This window comes from Athene noctua, chromosome 21 (assembly GCF_965140245.1).
Source record: "Athene noctua chromosome 21, bAthNoc1.hap1.1, whole genome shotgun sequence".
Taxonomy (NCBI): Eukaryota; Metazoa; Chordata; class Aves; order Strigiformes; family Strigidae; genus Athene; species Athene noctua.
In genome coordinates this window covers 4,203,240-4,215,464 of record NC_134057.1, presented here as the reverse complement: position 1 = coordinate 4,215,464, position 12,225 = coordinate 4,203,240, and the positions used below count along the sequence as shown (strand labels likewise).

General features: G+C 43.8%; 1 protein-coding gene across 3 annotated transcripts in view; it reads right to left on the bottom strand.

Moving 5' to 3' along the window:
* The window catches only part of MICU1 (mitochondrial calcium uptake 1), a 111,033-nt gene that overhangs the window by 73,682 nt on the left and 25,126 nt on the right, over nt 1-12,225 (bottom strand). For all 3 annotated transcript variants that reach the window (XM_074924400.1, XM_074924397.1, XM_074924401.1), the window contains 2 exons: nt 10,206-10,386; nt 2,152-2,314 (listed from right to left, as the gene is read on the bottom strand). In XM_074924400.1, the coding sequence (XP_074780501.1) occupies nt 2,152-2,314; nt 10,206-10,386 (344 nt within the window). The remainder of the gene's footprint in view (nt 1-2,151; nt 2,315-10,205; nt 10,387-12,225) is intronic.

Below are 12,225 nucleotides of genomic sequence, written 5' to 3'. Positions count from 1 at the left end.
TGTAACTTCGTGTTTTAGAATCAGACCAACTGTATCTTATTTTTTACTGCTAGGTTTTAAAACATTTGGGAACAAGGTTATGGCTGGTTTGACTTTACAATAACATTACGTGTTTCACCCTTCTATTGTTCATTATATATTAAAAAACCATTTACCATGATTGCCATGATGTACAGTGCTCATAGGGAACGCCCATCCTAGCAGCAGCTCCATCTAAAAGCAAGTCCAGGACTGTAACAGTTCTCAAGACAGATTTTCAAACCAGCCAGACAGAACATGCCCATGCTCCTGCTTTGCCTGCTGATGGGCAGCCAAAGCTCAATTTCCATCCCATTCCACTTCCCAAGAGGCACTGTATCACTACAGCAATTTTCTTCCCTTACAGGCTGCTTTGTGTCACTGACTGGCAGTATTTGCAGGCACTAAAAGGCCTGACAGGCTTCACAGGGTCATTTAAGGAGCTCATCTAGCCAGGGTAGTAATAGTTACAAAGGAAAGTTAGTGGCTAAAACAGACAGATTATTTCCCATTAGTCACCTTTGCTTGTCTCTGAAGTAGGTGTTTTCTCAGCACTCTTCCACCTATTCTCTGTGCACTCCTTAAAATGCACCAAGCACAAATATTACATGGAAGAAATAAAAGAGAATGAGATGTGTTGGAATTAAACATAGGATGTTTTCTATTTTTAAGATGGCTGACAAAAAAAACCCTCACATGGGAAGTCTCACACTCAACCAGGTGCTACTGCTTTTCAAAGTACCAATTCAAGCTTTAAATAGATAAGATGGTAACACACAATTTCAGCATCTATGAACATTATCTTCTGTTTATTGCTCAAACTACTTCTTCACTGAAGATGAAGCCATCTAATTCATATGAAGACTGCAGACATTTTCAGGACTTGATGAAGACCTAAATATCAGTTCACCAATATGCTTAACACTAATGCCAGGATTATTTCTTCTTCCCTCCCGCACACACTTCATATCCTTGTTTTCTAAACACAAGTGTACATGGCATTTATTTAGCAGTTGTCATGCAAGATATCAAAACAGTTTCACAGTTTGTACATAAACCCCACTCTCAAAAGTTAACATTTGGGGGTTGAGGTTCTCCATTAATGCCTGCAGAAAGAAAAGGAGTTTTAATTTCACAAAAGCCTGTTTCATTTTTTGACATACCCTGTGGGACGATCAAGAAACCCAATTTCCCACATCTCACCCAAAACACCAATCTCCTCCAAAACATAAGACAGGCAAAATCATCCTGTCACCTCACAAAACCCAATCTCTGACCAAAGGCTCAGGACACAGCTCTCCAAATCAGAAAAAACAGCATTTGCTCTCCCACTGCTGCCTGCCAAACCCCATAGGTACCACAGCTGATGTGCTTCCCTGCAATCCTCAGGGAATTTGAAGCCAGCAGAGATGAGCCCCACCCTGGCCAGCAGCATCACAGCTCGGACAGGCACACGGGGCTGCCTTGATATTTAAGGTTTTCCTTGACAAAGCAACCTCCTTTTGAAGCTGTTTCAGTTGAAGGTAATTTTCACGAGTTAAGTATGAAAGTCATCTCATCTGCTTTTCAAAGGCTCATACCAACACCATCTGCTGCAATAGCACTCGAGGCAACACGGAAGGGATTAGGCTAATTTTGGGGTTGGAGCATGGAAGTGGAATAGATTGCTTCAGGAGGCACTTCTTAGCCCTACCAATCCCGGGTTCAAAGCTCTCAAGCACGACCAACACTTCTGAACCTGAACGATCACCATTATTTGGCCGCACCACGCTGCTGCCAGACGGCCAGTGGCACAGACACGCTGCAGGCTCTGCTGGAGAGACAAGAATGGCTCCTGCACAGCTACAGTGGTGGCTTTCTGCCTCGCTCCTGCATTCATTATATTTCTGTTAGCCTTCTGCACATCATCACATTGCCATAACACATAACATGAGAGCATCACTTTTTTGACCGTGGCAGCACGCTAATCAGACAGCAACCCCCCTTTTTGTGGTGCACCTCTCAACATAACAATAACAGTACCTGACAACATAACTGTTTGATGGGAAGTTTAAAGATCAGGCAGGCAGAGAATGAAGAGTTTACTCTCTTCGCTGCATTAGTTCCTCCCAGTACTGGACACATATCACTTACTTTCTGGTTGTTTCTCATTAGGTGTTATCGATCTCACAAAATCCTGCGGTGTCATAAAAACCTCCGATTCACCATGCTCATTTATGACTTTCAAAGTGGCGAAGTATCTGAAGATTTTGTCCGGTGTGGAGTAGGCTCTGATCCTGTTCTCGTATTCCATCACCTGGAAATGAAATTGAACCAGCGTTAGATGTGCCTGGTTCTTCTGCCAACACCTTCATTAGCAGCCACCCTTAGTTGTCTGAAGGTTTTGCCACAAGACAACAAAGTTGTGTGCAGCAACACAACACTTGAAAGAAATAATGTTGAGAGGGTCAAAAGCCCTCCTATCCTCAGCCTTTGAACTACCAGGAAAATTGGAAATATCAGCTCCTGATGTCCCAGGATTAAGAGCAAACACTATTGGTAAGTTTTGACTCTTAACGAAGGGAGAAGAAAAAAAGGTAACAAAATCCCTGAAGGCACTTTTAAAAATGAACATAAAAAAAACCCCACTAGCATCACATTCATGAATCTGAAGCAGCTCAACATTTTAATGACAGTGTTGAAGGATCCGATCTGTGATTAATAAACGAAGCAAAAGAAAACAAGTCTTGGAGAGCTGGGAGAGACCTTTACTTTCAAGCTGAGACTTGGAAAAAACTACTTGAAGCTGCAGCTGGTTGCTCAGTCACTCAACCTCATTTTTTCCCCTTTTCTATCACATTGGCACAATTCCGCAGAAACATTCTTTGCTCAGTCCTCCCCACCAATCTGCCACTTGCTAACTCTGCCAGTAATGATTATTTTGTACCTAGAACCATTTTCCCCAACACACAGCTGGAATTAATCAAAGAGAACAGAAAGCTTTTATAAACAAAATCACAACATAAGGCCACAAGAGAGGAAAAAGGCACAAAGACCTACAATTCATTATATATTATTAGAGCAGAAAACTTTCCTTCTTGGTTCAGCTTTTTATTCCTGCATTATACAGCATGTTTAACAGTCCATAATGTACTTGAAACCTTCAGTACTTCTGGCCAAGAGCCACAGGAATAAAAAAAACAACCAACTATCTGCTGGAAGACAAGAGGCAAGATCAAGGGTACTGCCAAGGCAGCTGTATATCATTTATGGCTTTGGTCCTGTCTCAGCCTTGTCCTTTAACTTCAACAACTTCTCCAACCTGATGTTTATCAGACAGAAAACACCCTCTCTAGTTCTTTATGTTTCTAGGATAAAACAAACCAACGGCTTTTAATCCCCCAAGCCAGGCATCAGTAAAGCAACTAACGGAAAGCAAAGCCTCTCTCCTCTACATTTGTTCCAGCTCAGATCTCCAGCAAACAGCCTTAGATGACATTATCTACAATGACAATACCTAAAGCATTCTCCCCCCTCTTAGCATCACCATAGCTTTTTCATAATTCAGAAATGTCCTCGCATCAACCGCTACAACCAGCTCCCTCTTTCCAGCAGCCACCTGCATTAGAAGAAAAATGTTGTCCCCAATCTCTTTTGCTACTAGCCTTTGCACCTGTAATCAAACCTAATCCCATTTTTATTGCTTGAGACCACAAGGTCCCCCAAAGAGAAGGGCACTGGGTTGAGAGCAATTGTTTTATTGCAAAGAGACAAGTCGTCTATCAGCCCAACCACAGTAAATGACAACACACACTTCCCCAGCTCTTCCCTGTTGCTATGTGTCTTTGTCTACAACTCCCACCTTGCAGGCGGTAACTTGTTATGCCAAAGTCAAAAGATGACTTGTGATTCCAGGCCCGTAACTCACTCCTTCCTTCATAAATAACACCCCACCCAACTTGATCAGGCAAAAACATAGTTAAGCATTTCTACCTGCAAACAGGACAACTAAAACCAACTCCAGTATGAAGTCCAGGACTGGAGCGAAGAGCAGACACCTGTTTTGCCAATTATTAGGCTAGCATAAAGGACACAGCCAGCATAAAGATGAACCAATAACCAAATTGTATTTGATACAAAAGGGTCAGTACATGGGTGAGCGCTGGGGGTACAAACAAGTCAGTCAGATTATACAGAATCGACGTCAATCCCACTGACCCCAACAACGACACCGCACGACCAACAATGGGTGGGATAAATGGTGACATGCAGTCCCCCATAGAAGGGACGGGAGACAACCGAGTCAACAAGCCAAACACATCAGACCAAGGAAGCCACACACTGAATCTCTGCACAGCCCGCGTTTACCAAAGCCAGAGCTGACTGGAGCCCAGTCCCAGGGAGGCGGGAGGTCCTTCCCCAACAGGGAACTCTGCACAGGGCATCCCCCTCACAGACAGACACCCCCCTGCCTGCAAGGGGTCCCAGCTTTTATCCCCAGGTGGGACACCTGACCTTGGGTTACTGACTGCGGGACCCCTGGGGCTCCTTTACCCAATGGCTCTGTCTGCCAGGCCGGCCCACCCTGGGGGGAAGCCTAAAGGGAAACTCACCCCCCCTGGGAAGGGCTGTGGGAATCACCCATATGTCAACCTTGATTTGGGGCTTGGGGGTGAAACCCCAGCATTTCAACACCACAGACCATAACCAGCAGCTCCATCCATCCATGACACTCTTTCAACACAGACTGCTTTCTAGGTAAAACACTCGTCTGCCTGAGACTTCACATTACTCCCAATTTTCCAAAACCCTGTGAAAGTTTCTCACAAGGCACTATCAAATGCTTTCCTTCAACCCAGCTAGGGAAGTTGAACCTCTCTTCTTCAGCAACTCCACAGCTGCACCAGAGACACTAGTCCTGACACTTCTGTCAATAAAACCATGTTGAATTTTATCGCATTTGACTTCACATCTGCAATGGATCTTGCCCCTACCTGTTTTAAGATCTTGCTAAGATGCTACTGACAAGCCTAATGCTTTTCTTCTCATTTCTGGAGCGTGGGCACTGCCCTTGTTCCTCACCTGACATTTTTACCTCCTTACCAGTCCAGCAACTTCACTGTCAATTCTTTCTTGCTCCAAGCTTGGGGTAACCCTCCAGGCCCCTGCTTTACTGATAGTAAGCAACCTACGTTTTGCTTCAACTCTGGGCACAGCAATTCTCCCATGCCCCGTTCAGATCCACACTGCACCTCAAGTCCATGACAACCATGACTTGCAACAGAAGCAAAGCATCCATTTACCACATGGCTCTTTCCTGGATCATTTGCCATCCCATCCTTTATCCACACGTACTGCAAAATGAAAAGCTTCCTCAGATGACCAGCAGGCACTCATGAAGATGCAATTTTGAATACATGGCTCTAGAGCAGGGTCAATCTGTTGCTCAGAAGCCACACACAGCTCCCAAAGCAACACTGCAGGGCTCACAAAAGTTTACTAATGACACAGGCTAAAAAAAAAAACCCAAGTCTCCTGTCTCAGCATGCAGCATAACCACTGCACAAAGACCTGCAAACCCAGAGGTTTGCCCCCATGCAGTCTGTGGCTTCATGAGAAATACATAAGTGGTTTTGAGCTTCCCCTCCTCCAGCAAAAGCAGCTGAACACCTTTACAAAAATAAGCGTGCAGCAGGTGGAGAGCTGACCATCTCATTTTGCATTTTGCTGACAGCAAAGCAGCATTTTCAATAACCATCATCTTCTGAGGCAAAGTTTGCCATGCCTGGCCAAAGAACGCTGATTGACCTACCATCTCCATGAAAGCTCAAAGCAGCCCCTCTAAGCCCACTGAAATTGGTGTTACTTGTTAAACAATTCGAGTTTCAGATCCGGAAGGGAACGTGGTTATATACAGCTACTCAAAGTTTCATGGGAAGCTACTGTCAGTTTTAATTATTTCCATCTTTTTGAGTTCCAGCAATTAGCTGCGACATACACAAAACCAAAATTTTCAGGAGAAACACATTTATGAAAAATTATAAGGAAAAACAGTCTTGAATAACTTAATCTAGACCAAAAAAGTAGAATGTAAAACACTTGTTTAGTGTCTCAGTCTGTTTTCACCACAACCAAAAATCACACTTCTTACCAACCTTCCCTACAAGAAGTGAGCAAATGCAGCAACACTTCTTCCCTTTTGCCCGCAGCTGAACTCACAATTACTTCATTTTCGCTAGCATGATCTAATCAGCTGGCAAAAACTACAACCCATCCCTCCAATTTCAAAACTGGATTGAACACAAAGTCAGGTCAAGAAGGGAACAGCCAGGACCCTGCAAAAAGGAACAACTCATTTATTCAAGGCTGGGTGATAAACAAAAAGCAGGTGATAATATGAATGTCCTGATCTCACTATATAAATACGGAGATAAAAGCAGGCAGGTATATATTTGGGTGTACATGCCACCATTTGCAAGGGTTTTTTACACTACTTTGAAACAGTCTGGACATAAAAATAATCCCAGGCAAATCTTTCCTCCCAGGACCTCTCACCTATGAAATACTCCAAAACACTTTCCTGGCAAAGCATGCACCCAGGCAGCCACCTTTCCCCCGTACGCACCAGTCCTCGATGCAGTGGAGACCAACCAAAAATTCCCATCCTACCCCAAAACTACAGCCTCATGTAATCAGGGGCCTTCATAAAGATTATGTGACCAAAATAGAAAAATCCCTTTTTGGCATTTATTAATAGACTGTGTACTGGATGAGAAAGATGAGCAAGTAATCCCTATTGCTCTACAAGAGGAAAGCTGCTGTTGAGACAGTCAATGTTTACGCTAAGCCTCAGGTTAAAAGGAAAAGCATTAAATCCTGTGCAGACATGAAAATAAAGCTCTAAATTAACATCTCGATTCGCTTCCAGAGCAACACTGGGGCCTCCCTGACTGCACGGCAAAAGGCAGAACTCTGGCAGTCCAGCTCCACTACACACATCCTAGCAGGGTATCTTAATTAGGATTCATTTTCTTTGGCTTTTTGCACACTAAAATGAAGTCTTAGCATGACTAACACTCCTAAGGCAGCATACCTGCAGCACCCAGCAAAGACTGCAAGCAGATCTTGATAAAGAGCAGTCCTAAGTGCCGCATGCAAACTCTTTTAGCAAATTAATTAGTGTCAGCCCACCCACATCATGTATTACTGCTTATTAGCATTCAAACTATAAAAGCATTCAATCTTTTCCTCTCCTCCCTTATGCAGTCAGGACCTGTACGTGGCGTAGGCTTCAAGACAACACATGCCCTGGCAGCAGCCACATACGATCCCAGCCACAGCAGATGCCGAGTGATTTATATTTCAACTTCCTCTTCACTGCATCACTACCTAAAATAACAATGTCATGCCTAATTTATTATTTCACCACTAATCATCAACTTCATTAAAAAGCAACACTGGGATAACAAACAAGTGTTAAATAGTTTCAATTAAGCTTAATTATTTTCTCAAGGAAAACCCTACACTATTTTCAATTAATTATGGAAGAGTTGGAAAGGGTTTTTACTGTGGGTTTTGATGTTCCTTTATTTTAAAAAACACAGAATAGTCAAGAATACCCTAGGCTCTACACAACTGATTAGGGGAGTAGCACATCCTGGGAGCAGCCCTGATTCTGAGTCAGGAGTTGGGGCACACCTGCTTCTGTCATCTGAACGGCAAACATTCAAACATACCTCTTCAGATGACTCACTAGGGCAACTGCTGATCAAACACCAAGCCCACAACAGAGCTGCTCAAACAACACAGAACCCAGCACCTGTCAGACTACCAGTTACATCCTGCATTAAACCAAGCAAAAGCAGCACTGGCATTCAGGTCACAGAAGGTGCATCACAGAAGGTACATTCTGTCTTAAGACTGGAGAGAAGCACAGACTGGTTTGGCTTGGAAGGGACCTTAAAGATCATCTAGTCCCAACCCCTCTGCCATGGGCAGGGACACCTTTCACTAAATCTAGGTTGCTCCAAACCCCATCCAAACCCCATCCAACCTGGCCTTGAGCCCTGCCAGGGAGGGGGCAGCCACAGCTTCTCTGGGCAACCTGTGCCAGTGTCTCACCTCCCTCACAGCAAAGAATTTCTTCCTCATACCTAATCTAAATTTGCCCTCTTCTAGTTTAAAACCCTTACCCCTCATCCTATTCCTACACCCCCTGATCAAGAGTCCCTCCCCCCTTTCCTGTAGCCCCTTTAAGTACTAGAAGGCTGCTCTAAGGTCTCCCTGGAGCCTTCTCTTCTCCAGCTGAACCCCCCAACTCTCTCAGCCTGTCCTCATAAGGAAGGTGCTCCAACCCCTGATCCATCTTTGTGGCCTCCTCTGGACTCTCTTGAACAGGTCCATGTCTTCTTCAACAGGTCGTTGTCCTTAGAAAAGGGCTTATGTTGGCAAAAATATTGTGAGGTTTGTTTTAGGCAGTGCTCTCCCTGCTGAAATTGCTGCTCCCAACTCAGGCACTGTAGGAGGAAGGCAGGCTGTGGACTGAGAAGGGATTCAGGCTGCACGTCATTCCCACTGGACCTCTTGGGCACCCTCCATGCCTGGCTCACATTTTATTTGGAAAGCACAGCCACATTCCTCCCTGCCTAGTATGGGAAGGAAAGAGCTGGTCAACACAGGCATGTCTCCTAAGACTGGAATAAAAGTCCTCGCCTGCAAACAAACATTCTCCGCCTTCCCTAGACAGAAGTTACCAGCCACATACAACAGAAATCAATCATTATATTTACTGTATCAAGAAATGTTCTTTTTTAACAATAAGATTGTGGATGAAAGCGGATCATTTCTTTGCTCTTTGCAACCTGCCTCCATCTGCTGACACTGGGAAAAATAACCTGCTTTTCTTGAGTGGTTCTGGCAAGAGTCAAAGTTTTGCTGAAGCTGACAGAATACCTGACACCCGGTTGCCAAGAAAATTAGCAGAAGCTGAGAACCCATACTCCTGGACAATTCTGAACATCTTAGCATAGTATCTTACAACATAACTTCACTGAGCTGTCACCAGCATGTCACAACAGGGGGAGTTTGGAGCCCCAACTCAAGTCACTTGGATATTCAAGATGTGTAATAAAGTCTAACCAAGAACAGAATATGACTCAGCAACTTCAAACAAAACAGCTATTAATTTTTTATTAAAAGCTGTTAAGTCACTATATATGATCATCCACAATTTAACAGCTAACGAAATGCAGCCTCCAGGATACGGACTTAAAAATAATTATCAGAAGCAAATCATAGAGAAACAAATTGTGAAGAGCATATACTCCCATTCTCCTCTCTGGCACTGCAAGGATATTAAATCATCAAACACAGCCAAATAAAACTGACACCCAGACAGGTTTAAAAAATAAAACACTGCTGTCTGCCACCTCTCAGTTACAGGACTCTCCATCAGACCAAATCTTGCATCTTGTAATAACAGTGGTTACAGACAGTACCATACTAGTTGTCAGAGAGTTCTGAGGAGCCCAAAGCTCTCAGGACTGCCCAACAGTGAAGGCAGGCCACAACTCAGAAATATAGTTTGTTACTCAAACTTTTTTCCTCTTGAAAATGTGTCTGGTATGACAATTGAATAGGCATAAGCATCAAGAGAGACACAGCTAACCATGAATGGGGAGCGAGGCTGGATTTCAACAACTATGCCTACATAGAATAATTAAAGGAAAAATTAAAACATGCCTTTCCTATAACCACCCCTTCCATATTCACCTTCTACTTCTTCCTACGTATGCTCTGTATGTTCACATGCAAAGACGTGGGCTCAGAGACGAGGGTGCTGGATGCCCTAGATGGTTTTAAAGCGTTTGCACTGATTCCCTGCTTTGCATGCACCATCCTAACAGCCATCATGGCAGGAGCTTTGATTTCTCAGTGAGCCACTTCTCAGCCACCCAACTGGAGATGGCAAAAGTAGTCTCCATTTCAGAGGATCAGTGTACTGTGTTTTCCACCTAAGTTTCAACCTGAAGAAACTCAGGGGAGCATGCCAAGAAAGGAGGTTTCCAAAAGTAAGCTCCCTTAGAAAATAAAGACAAGTACAGAGCAAAAACCAGACTCTGTACATGTGTTGTGCCACAGTCCGAATAAAGCGTTCTGCAAGTTCTCTCCCTTGTTCCACTGCAGTGTAACACACCCAAGTTTGGTACCTTACGGTCCCTGAACCCAGAACGCTTCTTCTTCTTCCCTTCCGGCGGGGCCTCCTCATCACCCGACGCAACAGCCTTTCTGTCCTCACTGCTGCTGCTCTCCTCCTCCTCGTGCTTCACCTTCTCACTCGGCTCAGTCCTTGGATCATGTTTTACAGAGGATGAGTTTTCTGCGTATGCCCTGTACAAGGGAAAAGAAAAGGCCAGTTTAGGAAATTATTGAGAGGGATTCCAGGGCTACAAAGATGGCCCTGGGAGGTTCTCCCTGAATGAAACACCTGGTACAATTCAGCATGGAGGATTGCGAAGCAAAAGCAAAGAAATGATCAGCCTCCTTGGAATATTGGGTGTTTTTCCCTGCTGTAATCAAATTTCTACACTCCCACCCCCCTTCAAATCCAAAGTAATTATCACAGTACATTTTGCCAGCCCAAAGCCACCAGAGAAATCACTCAAGTGAATTATCATACCCTCTCCCTAAAACTACACATGCAAGAAGATTGAGAAGGGCATACCATACCTCCTCTAACACTAAATTCCACCCCTGCTTCTCCAAAAAAGATTTATATAAAGTGATAGAAATGTGTTTTACCATCAGCACTCCAGGATTCAGAAAGAACAGCCTCTTTGTTTCAGCTCAACTGATTTATTTTCTGTCTCCAGCAAGTGACATGCTGTTTTATTTCCCTCTTCCACCAATGAGTCTTCTAAACTCCAGTGCCACAGAGGATTTGTGACAACTGGAGTTGTTTATCCTCAAGCTGGAAATACAACTCTCTGAGAGCAAAGCACCCCTTTTCACTTGCGGTTCAAACACAAAGATCTTCAGTGACCTTGTTTGTAGACCAAGACTCAATACCCAAAATCTCTCAGTCTAAGACGTGAGCAATTTGCAGAATTGCAACTGGCAACAGGGTGGTTAAATAAAAAGCAGGATAAATCCGTAAGCCAAACAATGCTGTGGCTTTCTTATGCTTTACTTGTAAAGTGGTTTATAATGAGACAGAGCTCAGACCACATTAACATCAGTGAAAATATAATCTCTATGGATACATTAACATGTCACAAGCAACAAAGCAAACGGTTTGACAAAATTATTTCTCTTTCTAAAGGACTCAAACAGCTCAGGCAAACATCCTAGCAAGCCTGTAACTTAAGCAAAGCTGCCTCTACTTGCATTCCCCATGATTTGTTTTGGGCTAATCACAGGGTACAGGGCTCACGCACAGCTAGGTGCCGCTCCCTGGCCAGCAGTCTTCAGAAAGATGAAGGCTGGTGGTACTTTGGTACTCCCTGGAACTATGAACATGGTCATTTACCTCTGTGTGAGTTTATTCAAAAAAGGCTGCCTTGGGAAAACAACAAAAACAAACCAAGATTTTTGAAGTCTCCCAAGCTCTAAGCAAAAGGCTACACATATTTCATCCTACCAGTTTCCTGGAAAACACAGCTGTGGTATGTAAAATTCAACAGAGAAGAGTCTGTGCTTGTCTCCCCAGCATTACACAGCTTTGCAGCAATCTCAGCACACCATCTTCCAAGAAGAAGAGATGAGGGCAGGTATTCCTTCAATTAATTTAAAAGCTACCCCAAAAAAATAACAACTCACTCCTCACCAGCATCCAATAATTGACTAACAGTCACAGTACTGGATAGAGAAGGGCTAAAGAACTCATCTCCGTCCATAGTACTAGTGGGAAGCAAAAACTTGATTATTCTAGAATAAATTCCCAAAGAGCATACTTAAGAATAAATCACAATGAAAGCAAATTAACTTCTGTTCATATTGTGATAACTACTTCAGCAAAGTACCAATAGCACTTGAACAACCACCAAGATCCCAGCATTGCTTTGAAATGCAATAACCCATGGCATTACAGCCGGGTTAAAGCAGTGCAGAGGTTTCTAGTCCATGCCGGGACAGAATGCAACTCCGTTGCAAGGGTTTGATTTAATAAAATACACTAGTGCTTGGTGAAGAGCAGTACTCATCATGCCTTTCCATGCACAACGGAGTCTA